General features: G+C 35.0%; 1 protein-coding gene across 1 annotated transcript in view; it reads right to left on the bottom strand.

Moving 5' to 3' along the window:
- DNAH7 (dynein axonemal heavy chain 7) overlaps window positions 1-23,176 on the bottom strand; it is a 285,950-nt gene that overhangs the window by 217,140 nt on the left and 45,634 nt on the right. The window contains exons 11-18 of the mRNA XM_020993533.2: window positions 22,380-22,559; window positions 18,352-18,624; window positions 17,664-17,791; window positions 12,662-12,740; window positions 8,044-8,268; window positions 6,312-6,458; window positions 4,577-5,262; window positions 2,861-3,047 (exon numbers count right to left, since the gene is read on the bottom strand). Coding sequence (XP_020849192.1) covers window positions 2,861-3,047; window positions 4,577-5,262; window positions 6,312-6,458; window positions 8,044-8,268; window positions 12,662-12,740; window positions 17,664-17,791; window positions 18,352-18,624; window positions 22,380-22,559 — 1,905 coding nt within the window. The remainder of the gene's footprint in view (window positions 1-2,860; window positions 3,048-4,576; window positions 5,263-6,311; window positions 6,459-8,043; window positions 8,269-12,661; window positions 12,741-17,663; window positions 17,792-18,351; window positions 18,625-22,379; window positions 22,560-23,176) is intronic.

Here is a 23,176-nt window from a genome sequence, read left to right as displayed (position 1 = left end):
TGCTTGGATCCGGGTTGCAGTTCTGGGTGGAAGTTCTAGGGTGAGGAGGACCTTTGGAGTGATGGAGGTTGTGGTGGCAGTAGAGAGGGAATGCTCCTCACAGTTCCAAGGCAGAAAAGAGTGCTTGTGGTCAATCATACACCACAGCACAGGCCAGAAAAGGAGTAAACACCTTGCCTTTGATCATACCAACTTGGAAGAACTGAAAATTTACAGGTCCCTAGAAGTATCTCTAAATACAGCTACACAAAACCCCCAAAGCTTGGGATGGTGCATTCTCCACATTGGAAGCAGACCCCACCTTAACAAAGAGCTTAAAAGTCAAATAATTAGCTGAGAACATGAGCAAACTGCAAAAAAAAAGTCAGACCATCGAATCTTAATTTGGTAACAAAGAAGATCAAAAAATACAACCAGAAGAAGACAACAAAGTCAAAGCTCCCACAACCAAAGCCTCCAAGAAAAATATGAATCAGTCTCAGGCCATGGAAGAACCCAAAAAGGATTTTGAGAAGCAAGTAAGAGAAGTAGAGGAAAAACTGGGAAGAGAAATGACAGTGATGCAAGAAAATCATGACAAACAAGTCAACAGCTTGCTAAAGAAGACCCAAAAAATACTGAAGAAAATAACACCTTAAAAAATAGCCTAACCCAAATGACAAAAGAGGTCCAAAAAGCCAAGGAGGAGAAGAATGCTTTCAAAAGCAGAATTGACCCAATGGAAAAGGAAGTCCAAAAACTCACTGAAGAAAATACTTCCTCAAAAATTAGAACAGAGCAAATGGAAGCTAATGACTTTATGAGAAATCAAGAAATTGTAAAACAAAACCAAAAGAATGGAAAAAATTATTGGACTACTTGAAAGCCATGAAGAGCCTAGACATCATCTTTCAAAAAATTATCAAGGAAAACCACCCTGATATTTTAGAACCATCGGGTAAAACAGAAACTGAAAGAATCCATTGATCACCTTCTGAAAGAGATCCCAAAAGGAAAACTCCTAGGAACACTGTAGACAAATTCCAGAGTTCCCAGGTCAAGGAGAAAATATTGCAAGCACCCAAAGAAACAATTCAAGTATTGTGGAAACACAATCAAGATAATACAAGATTTAGCAGCTCCTACATTAAGGGACAAGAGGGCTTGGAATATCATATTCCAGAGGTCAAAGGAGATAAGATTACAACCAAGAATCACTTACCCAGCAAAACTGAGCATGATCTTTCAGAGGAAAAAATTGACATTCAGTGAAATAGAGGACTTTCAAGCATTCCTGATGAAAAGACCAGAGCTGAATAGACAATCTGACTTTCCAATACAAGACTCAAGAGAAGCATGAAAAGGTAAACAGGAAAGAGAAATCATAAGGGACTTATTAAGGTTGAACTGTTTACATTCCTACATGTAAAGATGATATTTGTAACTCACGAGACCTTTGTCAATATTAGGGTAGTTGGAGGGAAAAGATAGATAGATAGATAGACAGACAGACAGACAGACAGACAGACAGACAGACAGATAGACAGAGAGCACAGGTTGAGTTGAAGATGAAGGAGTGATATCTAAAAAATAAAATTAAGGGGTGAGAGAGGATCATACTGGGAGAAGGAGAAAGGGAGAGGTAGAATGGGGTAAATTATTTCACATGAAACAGACAAGAAAAGGCTTTTACAGTGGACGGGAAGTGGGGAAAGGTGAGAGGGAATGAGTGAATCTTATTCTCATCAGATTTGGCATAAGGAAGTAATAACATACACACTCAATTGGGTATGGAAATCTATCTACCCTTCAGGGGTAAGAGAAGGGAGAATGATAGATGGGAGGGCAGATTAGGGGAGGGGTAATCAGAATCAAACACTTTTGAGAAGGGGAAAGGTCAAAGGAGAGAATAGAATGGGGGGTGGGATAGGATGAAGGGAAATATAGTTAATTTTTCACAACATGACTATTATGGAAGTGTTTTGCATGACTACACATGTATAACCTGTATCAAGTTGCTTGCCTTCTCAATGACGGTTGGTGGGGAAGGAGGAAGAAAGAGAATCTGGAACCCAAAGTTTTAAAAACAAATGTTAAAAATTGTTTTCACATGCAACTGGGAAATAAGATATATAGGCAATAGGGTATAGAAATCTATCCTGCCCTATAGGAAAATAGAAGGAAGGGGGTGATAGACAGGAGGGCAGCTTAGGGGAAGAAGCGTTCAGAATGCATGCAGTCTTGGGATGGGGGAAGGGGTGAGATGGGGAGAAAAATTGGAACTCAAAATCTTGTGGAAGTGAATGTTGAAAACGAAAAATAAATACTTAAATAATAAAAAAAGAATATATGGCATGAAGTTGGGCAGCTAGGTAGCCCAGTGGATAGAGCACTGGGCCTGGAGAAAGAAAAACTCATCTTCCCAAGTTCAAATCCAGCCTCAGATACTTCCTAGCTGTGTGACCCTAGGAAAAGTCACATACCCCTGTTTCTCACAATTTCCTCATCTGTCAAACGACCAGGAGGATGGTAAACCATTCCAGTATCTTTGCCAAGAAAATCCCAAATGAGGACACAAAGAGTCAGACACAACTGAAATGAATGAACAACAAAAATGGCATGAACAATATACTAACAATATTTACTAATACCCTTTAAATTTGGGCCTCAAGTAAGAAGAAATAGCAAGATATTTGGATTATTTGTTATTATCAGAAGTATTTTAAAGTTATTGTTTTAAAGTTATTGCTTAAAGTTAGAGATCCTGAATTTATAGCTAAAACAAATGAAAATAAGGTCACTGTTTCCTGATTTATATTACAAAACAAAATTTGCTACCTGAATGGCATAACCACATTTGTTATTTGGATAATTTCCTTACTTGTATGACAGCTTTTATCAGTTCTCGCCATGTTTTGTCCACTGTAGAAAATCTTCTGCCTTCCTCAGGCATTTGAGCCATAATGTCAGGAGAACTAAAAATTGGCTCCAAATATAGCCAAGTTGCCTGAACCTTTAGCCATTCATCCAGAATTTCCTGAAGCAGCAATAGTTTACCTTCCCATTCTCTGTGAATCATAAAGTAATAGCTCTTAATACCCTTCTCAAGAAAGAACAACAATTTTAACATATTTTTCTAAAATTACAAAATTTCAAAGGGCTGAATTAACATTTCTTTATGTGGTGGTTCCTGATCCCAACTACTGTATATACACTGAAAGACAATTTACTTACTTTGCTCCACAAAACCTTTTAAAAGTCACACATGTGTATGCATATACAGATCTGTTATGATATGTGTTTCTGTAAGAATAACTTCTCAAATTTATATAGTGCTCTTCCCTCATAATAGCTCTGTGAGATAGGGAGGGCATTTATTTCCTAATTTTATTTTCTAGTTTAGGTTAAATGATTTGCCTGGGGTCACACAGCATATAGGTTTCTAGATATCATTCATAACATAAAAACTCAAAGCTTCTAATTTTATATCTAGTAATTATTGATAGAGAAGTACATACTAATTTTCAGAGAAAATTATATAATTATTGAGGAGAGACAACCACATCTGGACTTCATATCCTTTAACATTCAGTTTGATGTCAATTAGACTAGAAAAACTTACGTTGTAAACTAACAGACCTCAATTCCCAAGAAGAAATTTATGTTTGAAGGAAATTTCACGTGATTCTATCTATCTGGGCATAATAATAATAATAACAAATAGGCATATTTAAAACATAATAGAATTACTATTATGTTTCTCATTTTAAGGTTATAATTCATCAAGAAATTTGTAATATCCTAAACTATAAGAAACAGATCAATCTGTTAATATCAACAGAATTTACAGCTAGAACGTTTATATTTATTTTACAGATTCAATATTATTCCACATGAGTCATTCCATAATTCATATATGAATTATGATTAATGTATTTTAGAACCTTAAAACCAAGAGAATAGTTCTAAGACATTGATATATTTAAGTTACATTAATGCATTTTTTAAAATTCCCCCAAATATTTTCCATATTTAACAATGCATTTTAATGATGTACTCATCTTCCTCCCCTCCCTTGTTGTTTCAACAGTGAAATAAGAGTTAGGACAGTAAACAATTGTTAGTGATTACCTAATCCAACCTCTGGGCAATTAGATGGCACAGCAGTTAAAGCACCAGGCCTGGAGTCAGGACTCATCTTCCTGAGTTCAAGTCTGGCCTTGGACATTTCCTAGCTGTGTGACCCTAGGCAAATCACTTAACCCTGTTTGCTTCAGTTTCCTCATCTGTAAAATGAACTGGAGAAGGAAATGGCAAACCACTCCAGTATCTTTGCCAAGAAAACCTCAAATGAGGTCACAAAGAGTCAGACACAACTGAAACAACTAAACAACAAAAATAGCTTGAACTAACAATATACCAAAATTTACTATGTAATTACACCCACTTCACATTTAGCAATGCAAGTTCCTTCTCGAGCAGAAAAGAACCAGTTTTGTAGATGGCAGTGTACTCCTCATTTAGGATATAATATAAACATATTTGAAGCACTAAAGATGTAAAGGCTGTGTGAAGATATAGGCACACATTAATTTACCTCATTTCTTTTTCATAAGGCTTAATGAATGGAGATCCTCGCATAGTCTGTGTTTTAACAATATGGTCATCTAATAACATCTGAATTTCATCCACTGCTGACAAAATATATGTCCCAGCTTCTCTATAAGGCAGAATGACAAATTCCATTGAATCCCATTCCCCAATCATCTTCTCCATGGCTTTTTCAAGTGAATGTTCTTTGCTAGCTGCTTCACTAATATTTTCAAATCTGTCCAAGTATGGTTCAAGATCCATTTCTAGAAATGAAGAGACAGTTGAGTCTTCTGATGGCTTTAGGACATAACCAACAATATCAGACATGGCTTCCCAATGTCGGCTCCGCAAACCAGGATTGCAAATCACCTGAATAAGGGGAATGTGCTCCTTGAATTCTTCAACTTTTGTTTTCACCTTTCTGGTTACTGCTAATGCATTTGGAGAATCATGGAAGACTTTTTCTAATTTATATAGTGCTCTCCAGTAGTTCCCTACATCTCCTTCTAGTAGGTCAGGATTCACCTTGGTATATGGGCCTTCTGTCCAATTTCTAAATTTGTTGCTAAATTCTACAGCCATGTCATAGAGACGAAGATAAGGGTTCAAAGTATCTTGGATTTTTTTACGCTGTGGATATACAGATGCCGGCCAACCAAATGCCTCTTCTTCTGCATTAAACTGCTCAATCTGAAAAGACAAACATGAAATATTTTCTAAAAATTAAACTCCACATGTACCAGTTCTTCTAACAGATAATATTTTCAAGATCAGCCTTTAGAACATACAACTTGAGCTCTTTTCTAACAATGTTAATACAAAAAAATTTACTAAATTAAACTAAATTTTTTTTTAAATAACAACTCTGTAGACTAGAACTAGTAGTAATAATAGGTGGGATCTAATTAATATGATGAAATTTAAGAAGGATAAATACAAAGTCTTACATCCGAATTTTAAAAATTAGCAAAAAAATTTAAAAATTTTAAAAATTAACAAGATGAAATAGGGGATCTACACAGCAAGTCAAAAACATATCATCATGTGGTAGCCAGGAAATCTAATAAAATCTCATGTTATAATACTGAAAAGCATAATTTCTAAGAATAAGAAAGAAAGTAATGGTCCTGTACTTTGTCTTAATTGGGCCAGATCTGTTCATACATGGATGCTCTATTTTAGGAAAGACTTGGGCATTTCTAGAGTAGAATAACCAGGATTGAGAAAGGCTGCTCATTCACGTCATGAGGACCAAATGAAGGAAATGGGCTTGATTAGCCTATAGAAGAAAAGACTAAGTGAAGAGGGATATGATGCATGTCTTCAAGTATTTGAAAGAGTGCCAAAGGGAAGAGATTAGACTGACTCTACTCAGTCCCAGAGCGTAGAGCAAGGAGCAAAGGGAAGAAGGGAAGAAATTATAAAGAAAAACAAAATTAATTCTGAATATAGTAGAACTTCATAATACTTGAGCTATTCCAAAGTGAAATGGGCTGCTACAGAAGGTGAGGCATTCCTCCCTCAATAGAAGTTTACACACAAAGACTAGATGACCACTTCTCTGATGTGTAGTAGATGTATAGAACATTTCTGTTCAGGTGTGGGTTGGACTAGGTGCTCACATATGTCCCTTCCAATTCTGAAATTACCTGAATTTATTTTCCTAACATTAAAACATTCATACCATAAAGTTGCTTTGCTTATGCCAATTCCATCCCTTGACAATTTACAAATTATACCTTTTCTGCTGCTGCATCCAACTTTGCATTTAGTGCTTGAGCTTTTTTGAGGTATCGATTAATATCTTGAATATCTCCAAATGCGAAAAATTCTTCTACTTGCTTGGAATAACTGTCGAGTTCCTCAACAAATCGCTCACATCGTAACTAGTTTTTTTTTAAAAAAAAAAAAAAGGCTCTTTACTGTTTGAATGAAGTAGAAACCTATGTATCTATGAAAATTACTATCTTAGAAACTATAACGAAACTCTTCCTGTCAAAAGCCCTGGCAAAATCCTAAGAAAGATAAAATGGAAGGGAATTGGATCCTAAAACAAAACTTCAGAAACCAGGGCCAAAAATTAGTCCAATTAAAAAGCAGTTAAGTATCATTTACTTATACTCCATTAATTCAGAATGTATTATTCTATAGAGGGTTGGATTAAGGTTTATATATACATTAACTGTGAAAAAGAGCTATTAAAAAAATTTATATGTAGCCACAGAAATGTTTAACCTCCTGAAGGCAAGCCATCTTTTCAGGATATCGTAAAACCACGCTGTGTTTATATTGACTAAATAATAAAAAAAGTTAATCCATTTGCTAAAGTTCTTCAAGATTCCCTTCTATCCTGTCCCTCCAGTTTACTAAACCAATTTGAATTTACAAAATTGTATTTCTTTATACATGTATATTCTATGATTCTTACTTCTCACTGTCATAATGTGTCCTTCAATTAGGAAAAATTCACAAGATTTTAGTGTCATATCCTAAAACAAAAATTCTATTTTTGTATGTTATGATTCTTGCCTTTCTTAAACTTATTTACTGAAGAAATGCAAAAGTTGGAGACAATGTCAATATTCTGGCTTCATATCCTGCTTTGAAAATTTAAGTATCAACATCCAAGAAAAAAAAATTGAAAGAAAAAAATGAGATAAGCTTACTGGAAGGGTACTCTGAGTTAAAAGTCAGGAAAAATTAGGTTGAAATAAAATATTGTACAATTAAATCTCATGAGTAAGGGAGGATTTGCTATTTTCTTAGGTTCTTGTAAATCATTTTTTGTTATTCTCACCTTTTCATTTTTTATAACTTTGTATGCTTTGCCACTTGCTAGCATTGACACATAAGTAGAAAAGATCAAAAAGGAAAAAGGAAAAAAATACCTAAAATTCCTTAATTTCAGAAATTGATTCTGGAATATCACACATAACACCATGTAGATCTTTCTGTACTGGTTAATAATTACAGCTCAACAAGTCTATGATTCAAAGAAATTTTATATAAGTAATATGTAATTTACTCCTCTGCTACTAATCCTTCACTAATTAGGGGCAAAAGAATTTTAAGTGACTTATGAAAGATTTCTGTATTATGAAATTTTAAATAGATAATAGTTGAAAATGGAAACATTAATCAATATTACAAATTACTTTCTTATTAATAAGGTCTATCACTTTACAGTGTTTTGAGGGATAATCTATTCTAAGGTTTTCTCCCAAATGAACTGAAGAATCAATAGTTTACTATGTTTCATACCTTTCTTTTCTATTCACTTGTTAAATAAAGTATTCTACCTATGATGTATACTATACTTTATTAGATTGTGCTATATGTGAAATGGAAGCTTGATACCAAAGGAGTAAAAACATGGTACTTGCCCTTTAAGAGCTTACACTTTATGTTGAAGTTTACACTATAAACATTTTTCTTAATAATACAATATTTTTGTTAATTTACAAGGCAAACCTTAAGTCCATCTTGGTATTGTTCTGTTTTCTCTTTAATTATTTTTCTGTGTTCTTCAAAAATCTCTCCCATTCTCCCATACCATTGAAAAACATTATTATTTAGTCGAATATCAGCTGGAGAGAAGTTGGCACACTCTATCAGAAAAGCAAGGCAATTTTTGGCATCTACCAATTTTTGTCCCAATTCAATCATTTCTGTTGTCTCCACTTTCTGTATGTAAGCCTTAAGAGGAAAAAATACAAGTTGTATTTTAATGGATAACTATCTTCATTGCATAATGGAAAATTGTTTACAAAGGTCATCTCTTGAAACAAAAAATAAAATGGAGGAAAAAAGAGTTCTGCAAAACTGATCAGCATATCAACAGACAATGTGATGTTCCACACCTTGAGAGCTCACTCTGCAAATAACAAAGAGAGTTCAATTTTTTAACTTGTTCTCGGGGGCCAAATTTGGTCATTATATATTATATTTATTACATTTATTACAGATATTACATTAAAAAATTTTTTTCTCTTATTTTATTGACCCTTTTGCTTTTATATCACAATTCAGTCAATCAATAAGTATTCAATAAGCACTTATTAGCTAATTACTGGACTAGATGCTTGGGATACAAAGACACAAATTAAAGATTTATTGCCCTTAGAGATTTTACATTTTTTCCAAATAAATTCCCTCCCTTAAATAGTGAGCTATGCCTCGTAACAATGATTTAAAAACAAGCATTTTAGCAAAGCTAACCAACACACTGACCATACCTGATAGTATATGTAATATTCCATAGCCACAGTCCCTTACCTCTACAATAAAAGAAGGGAGGTAGCAAAGATAGCTAGCATTTAGGTAGCACGTTAGGGTTTATACAGTGCTGTACATATGTAATCTCATTTGATCATCATCACTACCCCAGTGAGGTAGGTGCTATTATTATCTCCATTTTAGAGAAAAGGAAACTTAGATTGAAAGAAGTCCAGTCACTTGCCTGTGGTCACTCAGCTATTAAGTGTGTGAGGCAGGATTTGAATCCAAGCTCTTCTGACTCCAAATCCACTGCTCTCTACACTGAGCCACCTAGCTATCTGATAATTTAAAAGATATCTGTCTAGAAAGATTGTGTTGATGTATTAATTCTCATTCTATTTAGTAAGGCTAAAAAAGTGCATATATCAAAATCTAAGTAAGTGGATAAAATATAGCCCTTAAACTGATTTACAAAAAACTTCCATCACTTCGGGACCTAACTTAACACTTAACACTACAACTTACTAAAAATTTAAAAAAAATCAGCTAAATAACCAGTAGAGTCAGCAAGGTTGTTAATAATTTCTCTTCTATTAAAGTCAATGATTTTTCATCAAATTAAAAAAAAATGATGAGCTGTTTTGGGAATGTATGAACATAATGTATTAGACCTAGAAAAAAAAATTTTTAAACTCTGCAGATGATACGTTTCCCAGTTCTTACAAAGGTTTCTATGTCCAATAGAATTCCACACAGAAGAACTAAAAGCTACTAACTCAGCTGTTACTGAAAGTATTTTCAGTATTATAGTATATTTCTGGGGGTTTAGGTCACTTATGTGACAACTTTCCAATCTATATAATCAATTTTCCCAAAGGAAGATAGCTCCAAAGTCATGGTTTTAAGTTACCTCACCCTGGAGCCACATATGTAAGTCACTCCCAAAGCCACAAGATGATGAATTAGAAGGAAATAGTACGATACTCGTACAAGCTCTCTCCCAAAACTACCCTTCTAGAAAATGAAACAGATTGAGTCCTACTCAGGAAATCCAAGAAGATGACTGACTCATTTTTCTGACCCTGGTGAGCACAGAGAAACTTTCAATGGGTGACAAAGTGTTTCAGTAAGGTACTCAATGAGGTCTCAGACTCACAAAGCAGGAGCTAATGCTGCTCAGAGGGCAGGCAGAGTGCCAACTGGCAGCTCTGTCACTCATTGCATGGTGCTGGGTCACAGATCTAGGGCAGCCTGAGCAGAGGAACCTGAATCTAGAGGGGCCAGTCCATTGTAGTCCCAGTCCATAGACGTATCCAGGTAAGGAAGCAAGTAGTAACTCCACTCCTGGGTGTGGACTGGCCTCTCAGATCTACTCTCAGACCCACAGCACAGTCTGAAGCCCAAAGAAAAAGAATAAGGCAAAAGACCCAAATCAAAGGTGGACCTCTGGTTTCATCATTCTGAACCTGCAGAATTTTCCAGCTTGCCAACGAGTTCCGCAGCAGTCTACTAGATCCCCAATCAAAGTAAAGTCCACAGTCTTGTTGCTCAGACTAAAACCGAGGTTAGTAATCAACAGAGCTCAGACCAGGGAGGGCAGTGCTCCTATTTCACTCCAGATCACAGCACTTTGGATGCTCTGAAAGCTTGCAGATCACCAACTTGAGCTGTCCTTGAGATCCTAGAATAACATAATACTCAATTCATGGAAGAAATAGCTAGCTGCAGGAACCAAGAGGATAGAAAATAAGACTAAGCACAGCCAAGCTAATCTCTCCAGAAGGGCAGAGAGCCTGTCCTTAACACACAATCAGAGGTCAGGAAGTAAGTCTGGGAGAATGAGCAAACAAAAAAAAGAGGCTCAAGAAACAAATCCAGAAGAAGATAAGGACTAGCAAAGTCTCAAAGAAAACCAGAGCTCAGGAACAAATTCACCTAGAAACCCTGGAAAGGATGAAGTAAGAATTTTTTTAAAAGAGCTAAAATTATTTTATAAATGAAATGAGAGTTCTAGAAGATGACAAAAAACTGGAAAATAAATGACAGCCCTAGGGGAAAATTTAGAAAAGAAATGAGAATTATGGAAGACAAAACTGGAAACAGGATAAGCAGTTTGACATAAGAGTTGTGTACAAATTCTGATCTGGGTAAAAGATTCCCTCCCCCCATTTCAGAATACAACAAGTAAAAGTTAATGACTCCATGAAGCCATGAAAATATTAAAATAGTCAAAAGATTGAAAAAAATAGAAGAGTCAAAAGACTGAATGAAAAAGATAAGGTATCTCATTTAAAAACTGATGTGGAAAATAAAATGGAAAGAAATAATTTAAAAATCATTGTACCACCTGAAATCCATAACAAAAAAAAAAGAGGCTAGACAACCTATTTCAAGGAATATTTTTTTTTAAATGACTACCCAGATCTCGTGGAACCAGATGGCAAAGTGAAAATAGAGAGAATCTACCAATCACCTCCTGAAACTCCAAAATTTAAACTCCCAGGAACATTATAGTCAAAATCCAGAACTTCCACACCAAAGAAAAATATACAAGCAATCAGAAAGAAGGAATTCAAGTGCTGAAAAGCCAAAAGATCACACAAGATTTGATTTAACAGCCACTACTATAAAGAACTGGAAAACTTGGAATATGGCATTCCAGAAGGCAAATGGAGATAATAATAGCACCTACCTCACCTAGAATGTGTAACACTATACAGAAAAAATAGATATTTAATGAATTAGGGAATTTCCAAATATTCTTGATAAAAAGACTAGAGCTATATACAAACTCTGAAATACAAACATTGCAGTGAAAAAAACACAAAATGTTAAATATGAGCAAACAATCATAAGAAACTAAACAAAGATGAGCTGTTTTCATTCTACTGTAAGGAGATAATCCCCAGAATTTTATCATCATTAGGTGTCACAAATGTAACCTAATAAGACAGAGAGAGACTGGAAGGTTTTTGTGGGGGGTTTTTTAAATGTTTTGATGACTTTAAAGGAGGAATGGGTTGTTTACTATGAATGCCTGGTCAGTTTTTTGCCTTTTTATCCTCAGCACTTAGCACAATGCCTAGCATACGGAAGGTACTTAATAAATTATTTTTAACTTAAGATTTATATCCTTATTTTCTATTTTTTCTTTACTATTTGTATTTGTTAAAAGTTGTTAAGTTTATAATGAAACAATTTTTAAAAAGAAAGTTGCAAGCCGATTTCAATATATTATCAAAGATGACTTGTATGTTATTTATTGTATAAACAATATTACTGAAGATAGGTAGGGATGGGGATAGAGACTAGACCTGCGATTTCATGGGTATAGGGAACTCCCAGGTGAGGGTACCGTCTGGTATATTCTATGCAACTTATAGTCTTAGAGAATGCCTATGAGGTACTGAGAAGGCAAGTCACTTGTCCAGCTTCACACAGCCAGGGTGTGTCATGTGGCACCTGAACCCTGGTTTCCTGATTTTCAGGATGACTCTATCCACTACGACACTTGAAAATGAAGTGACCTTGTTAGGACATGAAAATGAAAGACAAGTAACCATAGATTGGTACTAGTTAAGGACTAAGAGAACAAGATAAAGGAGTCCAGCATATTGTACAGCCTACTGTATGGAAGATTTGTAGAAAAATACAGACAACAATCATATGGTATTCAAAGTTATAATGCAGGTGCAAATGGCATTAATAGAAGAAATACTCACAATGACAAAAGTTATATAAGTTACAAAATTCTAGATATGCAAGAGCAACCATTGTATATAAGCCAAAATGCAGCATTACTCAGACTTGGATCTTTGCTTCAAAATAATCTTTTCAATTATTTAAACACAAAAAAGTACAGAATGTATACCTTTAATTCCATTAGTTCTGCTGTATTTAGAGGTGTACTAAGAGCCTTTTCTGCTATCATCTCAAATTCCTCACATAATCTGAAATGTAAGAAACAATCAATCTTACATACCGATCTATTAAAAACATATTTGAAAATAAAATATCACTGTAATGGTTAACAGGTAAAAATACAAACATTAAGCCTTAAACATAAAATGTCATCTCTCAATTATCTGTCATTACAATGTCATATCTTCTGTACAAGTGGTAGGTATCACAGGAAAGACATTGAATTAGATTAAATGTCAATCAGGTGACAATCATACAAGAATCATCTGGATAAAACTGATATAAGCCCACAGACCAATCAAATATCCTGGAAGATTAAAAAAAAAAAACAGGTTTGTATTTTTTAGCATGGTGCCTAGAAAATGGTTCATAGACTCAAATACACTTTCACCACTGCACACTAATCCTTCTCCTCTCCTTTATCAACTCTAACTTAATTAAAATAGCAACTGTTTTGATTAATTTATTATTTTAATTTCATTGAACAGCAATTGTTTTAATGCCTTGCTTCTCTCTTCTTTTCTAAAGTCTCTGACCCCTCTACTGCACATGCTAATAACAAATGTCCTATCCTCTTGTTCACCTACTTATCTAACTACTGTTCCTTAGCTCTGCTTCCATTTTGCTGAACTTCTCAACAACATCAACTATCTGGTAACAACAGAGAAGGTGAACTTATTTCTCCTGAGACTAATCTCTCTTAAGGGTTCATAAGCTTTTTTGTATCATGGACCCCTTTGGCAGTCTGATGAGGCCTATAGATCCCTTTTCAGGCAAATGTTTTCAAAAGCATAAAATAAGACACAAAGGATTACAAAAGAATCCAGTTAACATCGTAAAAATATTTTTAAGTTCAGAATTCCCAGTCCAAGGTCTCTGCTCTAGCTATTCAGTACTCTTGATCTCAGTCCTTGCCTCCTCCTTCAGAACCTGACTTCAATAATCCTCCTCAGTTTAATGAATCTTTGTCCTGAAACTTGGCATCTTCCCTCTGCCAACTGTTGAACGGAACTGCTGACCTTGGCTGATCCTAGAGCTAAGAAACTGCCTGAGGGCAATCGAAACCAGTTAAGACAGGACTACAGAAGCCAGTTTAAAAAAGAATGCTGAATAAACATCAGAAGAGCCTACCTGACTTTGATCCAACTTACCCCATGATTGGAGCAGGTCCTCTATGGACTTTCAGTTGTTATGCAAAATAACTTACCGTAACAGCTTCTGAAGGCTATGCCTCCCATGTGACTCCCTACTTGTTGAAATGTATTTAACCCTGCTCCCCTCTGCTCCTCTTGGGCACTTCAATACTTTGGTGCTATGTGGTGGCCCCTAACTGCAATTCCATTGCTTCCATTAAAGATTCTAGTTTTTGCTACTCTGGTAGATTTCTTTATTTCAGGTGGACACTACAAACAACCTTAGATCTCCTTAACTCTAAAAAGTAGGTGGTCCAGCAAATAGAGTACTAGGCCTGGAGTCAGGATGATCCATTTTCGTGAGTTCAAATCTGACCTTGGGCATTTACTAGCTATGCAACTCTGGGCAAATCACTTGTTTTCCTCAGTTTCCTCATCTGTAAAATCAGCTAGAGAAGGAAATGGAAAACCAATCTAATCTCTTTGCCAAGAAAACCTCAAATGGGGTCACCAAGAGTCAGATAGGACTAAAACAATTGAACAGCTTCCTTGACCTTCTATACCAACAATCTACTCTCCTATCTGAACCTTCACTTCCTAAACTTCTTGGCAAAGTTGTTGATGCTCAATAATTCTCCTTCCTGACTAGTATCACCCGAGACCTCAGTCCCTTAGAATATGCCCTCTACAACCACTAGTCTACTGAAACTGGTTTCTCAAAGGTCATCAAAGCATTCCTAATCACCAAATGCAATGGCTATTTTTAGTTCTTTTCTCTGATCTATGCAGACTTTACCATTTTGGACTAACAACTCCTGCTGGCTTGTTTTCTTTGACTTCAGAGATACTACTCTGTCCTGGTTCTCTTCTCTCCTCTTTAATGACCCCCTAAGTTTCCTTCACTCATTCTTCATCCCCTTCCAAACTACTTAAAGTGTTTTTTATGAGAGTTTATCCTTGACTGTCTCCTTTTCTCTTTCAATACTCCAGTGCAATTTAATTTATTGCCACAGCTTCAGAACTTCTACGTAGATAACCCTTCAGTTTTATATGTAATCTATGCCTCTTTTGAGCTCCAGAACTTCATCTCTCTCCTGAACTCTAGTTCTGCGTCACTGATTTGCCAAACATCTCTTCCTGAATGTCCCATAACCATCTCAAACTGAACATGACCAAAACAAAAACAAAGAATATATCATCTTTCCTCCATACCTACCTCTCTTCCCAATTTCACTGTTTCTGTTGACAATATTCCCCTCTTCTCTCTCCTTCTCATTTGGTCACCACCCTTATCACTTCTTGCCATTGAAAATGCTTCCTAATTAGTCTCTTTCTCCAGTCTCTCCCTTTCCCAATCCATTCTCCATACAGCTGCCTCTGTGTGTGTGTGTATGTGTGTGTGTGTGTGTGTGTGTGTGTCTATATTCCTAAGGCACAGATCTGACCACATCAACTCCTCTGTTCAAAAAATTTCTATTATCTAGAGATAATAGAAATAAAATACAAATCTCTATGTTTGGTATTTAAAGCCCTTCATAGCCATGCTCCATTTTCTCTCCGGATTGATCTGATGTCTTCCTGTGACCACCAATCCCTCTCCCCACACTCTCTATATTCTGGCCAAATTGGCCTGACCTGATGTTCCCCATACACAACTTTATAACTTCTGCTTCCTCCCTTTTGACCGACTGTCCTCCATTGCCTGGAATGTTTTCACTCCCCAACTTTCTACATCTTAGATTCCTAAACTCCTCATAGTTCAGTTCAAATGCCACCTCCTACACAAAGTCCTTCCTGATTCTCCCAATTTTCTCCAGTTGATAGCCCCACCCCATCCCAGCAATTATTTTTCATTTTTTTGTTTGCTTATCTGTACATAATCCCAACTCTGCCCCTCTCCCAGTAGAATATGTGAAAATTCACTGGACCCAAGATTTATTTCATATGTGTATCTCTACCTAATACAATGTCTGGCACGTGGTAGGCACTTAACAAATGCTTGCTGAATTAAAATGCTATAGAATCTCTGACTGCTCACAGTTCATCTCTACCCAGGATGTTCCACTAGGACCTGAAATTCAATATGTCCAAAACTGAGCTTACTATCTTTCCTCTTAAACTTGACTTCACTATTTCTGCCTGTGACACCATCATTCATCTTTCTCCTATTTTCATAACCTTTGGTTTATCTTCAACTTTTCTTTCTATGAATGTCCATTCTTCTCCCTATGCCTGATTGAACACATACCCATCCTTTAAAGTCTGCTTGTCGGTAATGACCTTCCTCCTTGGAACTCATATGACACTTGGTTTTACAACTCTTCAGTATCTTTTAACGTACATTAATATTAATGTAAGCAACTAGGTGACTCAGTGGATTAGAGTGCTAGCCTTAGAACCAGGAAGACCTCAGTTCAAATTAGACCTTGAGCACTTATTAGCTCTGTGACTCTGGCCAAGTTACTGGTCCTCTCTCAGCCTCAGTTTCCACATCTTTTTTGTTTTGTTTTGTTTTGTTTTGGTTTTGTTTTTGTTTTTTGCTAGGCAATGGGGTTAAGTGACTTGCCCAGGGTCACACAGCTAGTAAGTGTCAAGTGTCTGAGGCCAGATTTGAACTTAGGTCCTACTGACTCCAGGGCTAGTGCTCTATCCACTGTGCCACCTAGCTGCCTCCTCAGTTTCCACATCTTAAAAATGGGGACGATAATAGCACCCACTTCCCAGGATTGTTTGACAATCAAATGAGAGAATATCTATAAAGTGCGTTAGAAACCTTAAATGAAGCACTATATAAAAGCGATCTATAATTATAATTATTACTTATTAGGTAATATTATATATTATGGTGATGCATTCTTGTCTTATCCCCCTAGTATACTATAAGCTCGATGAGGATAGTAACTGTGTCTTTTATAAAATTTCTATTACACCTAGTGCCTAGTACAGTGATCGGCACAAAACAGGCACCTTTAACAAATTAATTAAAATGGTAACAAGAAAAATAATTTTTTATTCTAGAAAAGAGGATACTCTATACTACGACCGATAACAAATGCTAGAAAACATACCCTTTATTATGAAAAAAAGATTGAGCCCTTCAGAAGGTTTCTATATGACCTAAAATAAATATTCCTAAAGGGATCTAATTCCTTTTTCTCTGATATTATTATTATTAGAACAATTTTTCAATTACTAAGCTTCCTCCAGTAAACCAATTCCTAGAGGAAGGTACCACACCATTCTGGTTATCATGTCAATTATAATTCTTGCTTTTGACCTACAGAAGAGTATTCTGTTTCATACATTAGTCTCTGAGTTATTAACAGCCAGTTAATTTTCTGAGGATCTTATGACCTCTGAGTAAATTGACAATTGGGTTTTCAGCTATGAAATGATAAGTGACCAGAAGATGAATGATGAGTGACCTAAAGAATCAATTACTAAAAGTTGAGAGCTGTACCTCACCGGATTTGAGACTCCTTTAAAATTCATACTAACTATGTGAGTATAATATATTCTTAGTGTTATCTGCACAAATTCTGAATCCTCTACAAGATTTTCCCAGAACCCAAAACCTCTGGGCCAACTCTTCCCATTGTTAATTGATTCATGTTGAAAAAACAGAAACTAATATTAATGCTATCTTAAGCCAAACATAAAATGCCTCACAAAATGAGAACAACTTGATTATTTTTTCTTTGAGACTATCCATGCCACTGCCCGACTTTATTACTATAAAAAGAACTGAGCTGACTAATGAATGTCCAATTAAAAGAGAAAAAAATAATAATTTGTAAGTAAATAATGCCATTCACTTACTTCATATTTAATTCCTGATGGTCCTTGAACACTTTAGCTATAAGTCTTCCAGCAATAAGATCTGCTCGCTTTGCCAAAGCCCTGATTAATTCTTCACAATGCAATTCAAATATTCCTAAGCGAAGGACCTGGAATATCAGTATGAAAATTTCAGTCACTAAGAAATATACGTTTTTATCAGTATTTCTCAGTGTTATCTCCTAATACCAATTTACTCCGATCTATCAGATTTTCTTTAAATATCTGACTTAGAAAAGCTATTTGGAGGGCATCCCTTTGTGTTTTGCCAATTGTTTCCTTTTAAATCCTGCCAAAGAGCTTAAGAAACTTAGATACATTGCTTTATACAAAGTAATTCTATACAAAATGAAACAATTCATTAAATACTTTGAAGAACATAGTTACTGATACTGAAAATTTGCAAAATTTATGTAGAAAGCAATGAATTCTCTTGATCACTTGATTGGGGGAAAGGGGACAGTAAACAATGCCTATCCTTTTGCAATATAGGAACAATTATTTGTACTATAGTATTTCCTGCCAAAGGAACCTTAGAAATTGGAACCTTAGTGAAATTCTCACCACTACTTTATGTATACTCTTAAGTTCTAATAAGAAAAATAGAAGAAAAAAAGTCCATTCAAAGTCAAAAGTAAAAAGATCTATCTTTAAAACTTGCATTATTTACCTTTCTGGATGTATACTGTATCTCTTCACTTAGCTTTTGGAATTTTTTAATTTCTTGTATTGTTTCCTCATAATTATGTTCTCCCTCAAGATATTTATCAACATCATATTCAGCTTGTTTGTTAATCAAGAAATCATACTTATCATAATATTTCAGATGCTCAATGGGTGCAACACTTTCAGCAAGAATCACATCCTTAATCTTTTTTTGGTGTTCATTTAATATTTCCTCCAGAATTATGGGCCTCAAGGTAGTTGACTGGGATTTACTTTCCTGGTTTGTGGGGAACACAGATCCTAGTTATAAATCATCATTTATCACTTATGATAATTTATTCCACAAACATTTATTTTGTCGGAAGCAGCATAATGCAGCTAAAAGGATGCAAAATATGAAGTCCAAAGACTTGCTTCAAATTCTGGTGCTACTACTTTTCTATATGACTTTGAGCAAGCCATTCAATTTATCTGGGCCTCAGTTTCCTCATCCTGAAAATGGGAAAACTAGACCAGATCATTTCTGAGGTCCTTTCTGATTCTGTGTCTAAGATTTTATGCTGGATGATCCTGAATGCTTAGCATATTAAAGGCAACGAACTAGCGTCTTAAAGAGACATAAAGAAAAAATGAGATATGGTCCCAACCCTCATAAAGCTTTCAAGCCATATAGACTTTCAGGATTTAGAACTGGAGGGTGGGCTTAGACATCATTCGGTCTGATCCTCTCATTTCACATTTCTTTTTTCTGTTATTATAATTGAGCCACATTTTCAAGTTACTAATTTTTTTTTAAATTGCTCCAGTGGATGTTTTGTAATTGACTCATAACAATTCTAGTAAAAACTTGGACTTAGTCAAAAATGGCCAAAGCTATGATGATACCCTGAGATCCTGGAGAGAAAAAGAAGTAGACCCATTGAATAATGCCATCAAATCCCACCTAGTCTGAGAAGGGACTGGCCATATTTTGCTTTTGAAAATTAACATGTGCTATGGGGACAGACTTGATAATTTTTCATTGGAGAAAGAGGGGATAAAGCTCCCTGCAGCAAAAAACAGACCAAGTACACATTGTTCATTTACTTAAGAACTCCCTACAGTCGTCACATGAGATGGGAGCAATGAGAAAATTGTTATTAACAAACAGAATAATTGTAGTTCAACATAACGAGCTACAAAGGGAGAGCTATTGATGCCTAGGCAGTCTACATGTAGAACCAACTACAGATCCATTTTGGGATGTAGTCTAAATGTACATTCATAAGAAAGCTGATTTTAAATAATCTATAGAATCTGTTGCAGGAAAACGATTTCTTTATTTGTTAATGCTATGATGTCAGAATACTAATTAAAAGTAACAGATTTTTTATGGCCTCTCACTACATTCAAAACAAAAACTGAAACTCCTCGACCTTGCCCTTCAACATCCCTCCGTAACTAGCCTCAAACTACCTTTCTACTATCTTTTACCATTCTGCTACATAATCTATCAGTGTTATCAAAAACATGTCTCTCATTTTACTTCCTCCATGCTTGAGGTTCCTTCCCAACACTCATATACACACCCATACACATTATGTTTTACATCTGTTCCACTTAACCAAATACTGCCTATGCTACAAGATTCAACTCAAATCTTCCCTCCTCCAGGAAGCCTTTCCAATCCAGGCCACAGTAAGCTCCCTTTTCTCTATATATACTCATAGCATTTACTGTCTTCATCATTTAGTTGGTGCTTACCATTGACCCTTGGCACACCATTATCATTTCACATATTTCACATGTCTTCATACCTTAATAGAATGTAACCTGTTTGAACTTAATGAAAGGGGTCTTTTTAGCCTCCAGCTAGCATAGCCTCCTACAAAGAAAGTGATCAAGAAATATGTTGGCTGATTGCTTCCCTAACTTTTATCACACTTGCTGTCTTTTGAGATTTTCAAATTGTACTTGTCTTTATTTTGTTGAAATAACTGAAATAATAGATTTGACTATTATTTATTATATTTATTATGGCTGGACTGAAATAACAAAGGTATAAAAGTCTATTTTTAGTGATAAGGGAAACAACATGCATTCTAGTTTTGTGTTTAATAAATTTAAATAATGTTTTTCAATCTTCTTTTATGTCTCCAACAAGTTACAGCTCATTCTTTGCTTTAAAAGACAAGATAAACTGGCAGTTATTTCAAAATTTAGTGAGTTCTGGTCCTTGGTCATAATGGTTTTGAATCACTATGTTCTAGTGAGAGACCTACAAATAAAATAGGACATAGACAACTTGGACAGAGTACATAGCAGAACAACAAATATGCTTAAGAGTTTAGGAAATAATGATCATGAGCAAAGGCTTCAGGGAATAGTCTAAGACAAAACATAATGACCATCTTCCAAAAGACTAGGCTTAAACTACAGTTGAAGTCAAATTTATTAAAAGGAATTCTACTGCATCATGTGGGTTGTGAGCTTGTATTTCTAAGCATGATACAGTCCCAAGATAGAGAATGTATGGTTTAAGTATGTTTTACTATATCTCTTTCTTTGTAATTGGCTGTAGGTACCTAATCATTTAGCACTTTGTTATAGATGATCTTACTTTCTAATTGCTGTAAGTATATAGGTCTTGTTTTTTTGGTTTTTTTTTTTTTCCTGGAGATAGAAGCTGAGCCCTACATTGCCTTTGTATCACTCATGGCAACCAACAATGTTAGACACATATTTCACTCAATAAATATTTTCACTTGATTGAATAGTATTGTTCTAGGGATAAAAGAAACTATATTTTTACAAGTAGTGTAAAACCACGTTTATTTCATAGTAAAAGACTTTCTTCCCTAAGATTTCTATAACCAGGCCATAAAATTAACTTTCTAAAAAAGGTGCCCTACATTACACATAAATCCATGACTTCAGAATACTATTCTTATACACAGTTTGAATATTAAATATTCTTTATGCAAATCAAGAAGATTGCTAAGTATAACGACCTATGGCAGGCCCCAGGGATAAAAAGACAAAATTAAAAACAATCCTCACCTTCAGGGAGTTAACAGTGTACTGGTGGGGAAGACAACATTTGAGGAATATAAGTAATATAAGATGATTTGAGACATAAGAGAGCACTAAAAACTAAGGCAATGAGGAAAACTAAGCTTTCTCATTGGCAATGGCATCTCAATTGAGCCTTAAGGGAAATTACAGATTTGAAGTCAGAAGAAAGGAGTAAACACATTACAGGCATGTAGACAGCCTGTTTAAAGGCTCAGAAATTAAAGATGGAATGTCATGTTTAAGAAACAATAAGGAGACCAGTTTGACCATGAAATATACCTAGAGAGGTGGCCTGGAGCCAGACTAATGGGCTCTAAATGATAAGGTCTCTATTGTACATTACTAATGAGGATCATTAGAGTATTTGTTAGTTGAAAAGTTTATGTATTAAATATTGGAAATAAATTTTTGCTTAATTTTTTTTTACTTAAAAACATTAAATTTTAATTTTTTTTCCTTTAAAATGAGTAATTTTTATCATCTTACTACTTCTACTTCCACTATTTATTGGTCATTTGTAAACCTATATTTGCCTATATTCTAGTCTCATCCTCCAACCCAAAACTCAATCTTCTACCGTGGGACCCTGGGTTTCTGACTGGTGAACATTCACCATGCCTTGCCTGGACCTAGACCCATCATGATGCTTCCCACCTATCTTTATGTTTCCATTCTTCTGTACTCTAGTCTTCACTTTCAAGTCATTACTCAAGCTTCTACCCGCAAACCTGGGCTTCTGATTGGTATAACATATATGCCAATACTATATATAGCATATATACCAATACTATAAGCGAAGTTAATGAGAAAACAAGATTTACTTTACAAAAATTAACTTTAAGCAAACTCTTCTAGAACACATGTATTCTATAAAGCATAAGATACCTGTCATATTTCCATAATAAAGATGTCATGTTATCTAACTAAATTGCATGGCATCAAATTGATTTTAAAAACCAAAATATATGAATTACTTACCCATTTGGTATACAATTTAGTCTCAACCCTTGGTACAGTACTGACAGCCTTAATCATGACCTCATAAATATTTAGAAAAATTGCTTCATAATCATTAAATTCAGGTTCAAACAGAACCTTTTCCCCTTCAAGTATCAGCCTTGTTATAAAACCTGGATGTTCATAAGCTCGCACAGAATCCTTTAAAAAAAAGTTTAAAATATGTTCATTTTAGTGGCAAATCATAAAGAAGTCAAATCACTACGACCAGAAGGTACAAATTTGAATCCTTAAGCACTTGTCATAAATATATCCTATGAAAGGACATCATTTAAATAAATAACATGTTCAAAAATGTTTTATAAGCATAATTATTATAAAACTGACATTCTGATTTTAGGTTCTCTAAATTTTGTTAAAACAGATCACAAAATAAATCTCTCTTTTTTATTTTACTAACCATTATAGGAGTCTAAGAAGAATAAAAGTATCTTAAACTACCTCCATAAGTTCACTTGTGTTCATCATGTGCTACTACCAGTAGAATGGCCAACTACTCACATTCTCAGAAAGCTGGGGTAGAAATAAGTATAATTTATAAAAAAAAAAAATTCCCATAAAATCAGCATTTCTTTTTATTTTTTTATTTTATTTTTTTTAGGCAATTGGGGTTAAGTGACTTGCCCAGGGTCACACAGCTAGTAAGTAAGTGTTAAGTGTTTGGTCTGAGGCCAGATTTAAACTCAGATCCTCCTGACTTCAGGGCCGGTGCTGTATCCCCTTCACCACCTAGCTGCCCCCTAAAATCAGCATTTTAA

Source organism: Phascolarctos cinereus, unplaced genomic scaffold, assembly GCF_003287225.1.
Source record: "Phascolarctos cinereus isolate Bilbo 61053 unplaced genomic scaffold, phaCin_HiC Scaffold_726;HRSCAF=1367, whole genome shotgun sequence".
Taxonomy (NCBI): domain Eukaryota; kingdom Metazoa; phylum Chordata; class Mammalia; order Diprotodontia; family Phascolarctidae; genus Phascolarctos; species Phascolarctos cinereus.
This window is presented reverse-complemented; position numbering and strand designations above follow the sequence as displayed.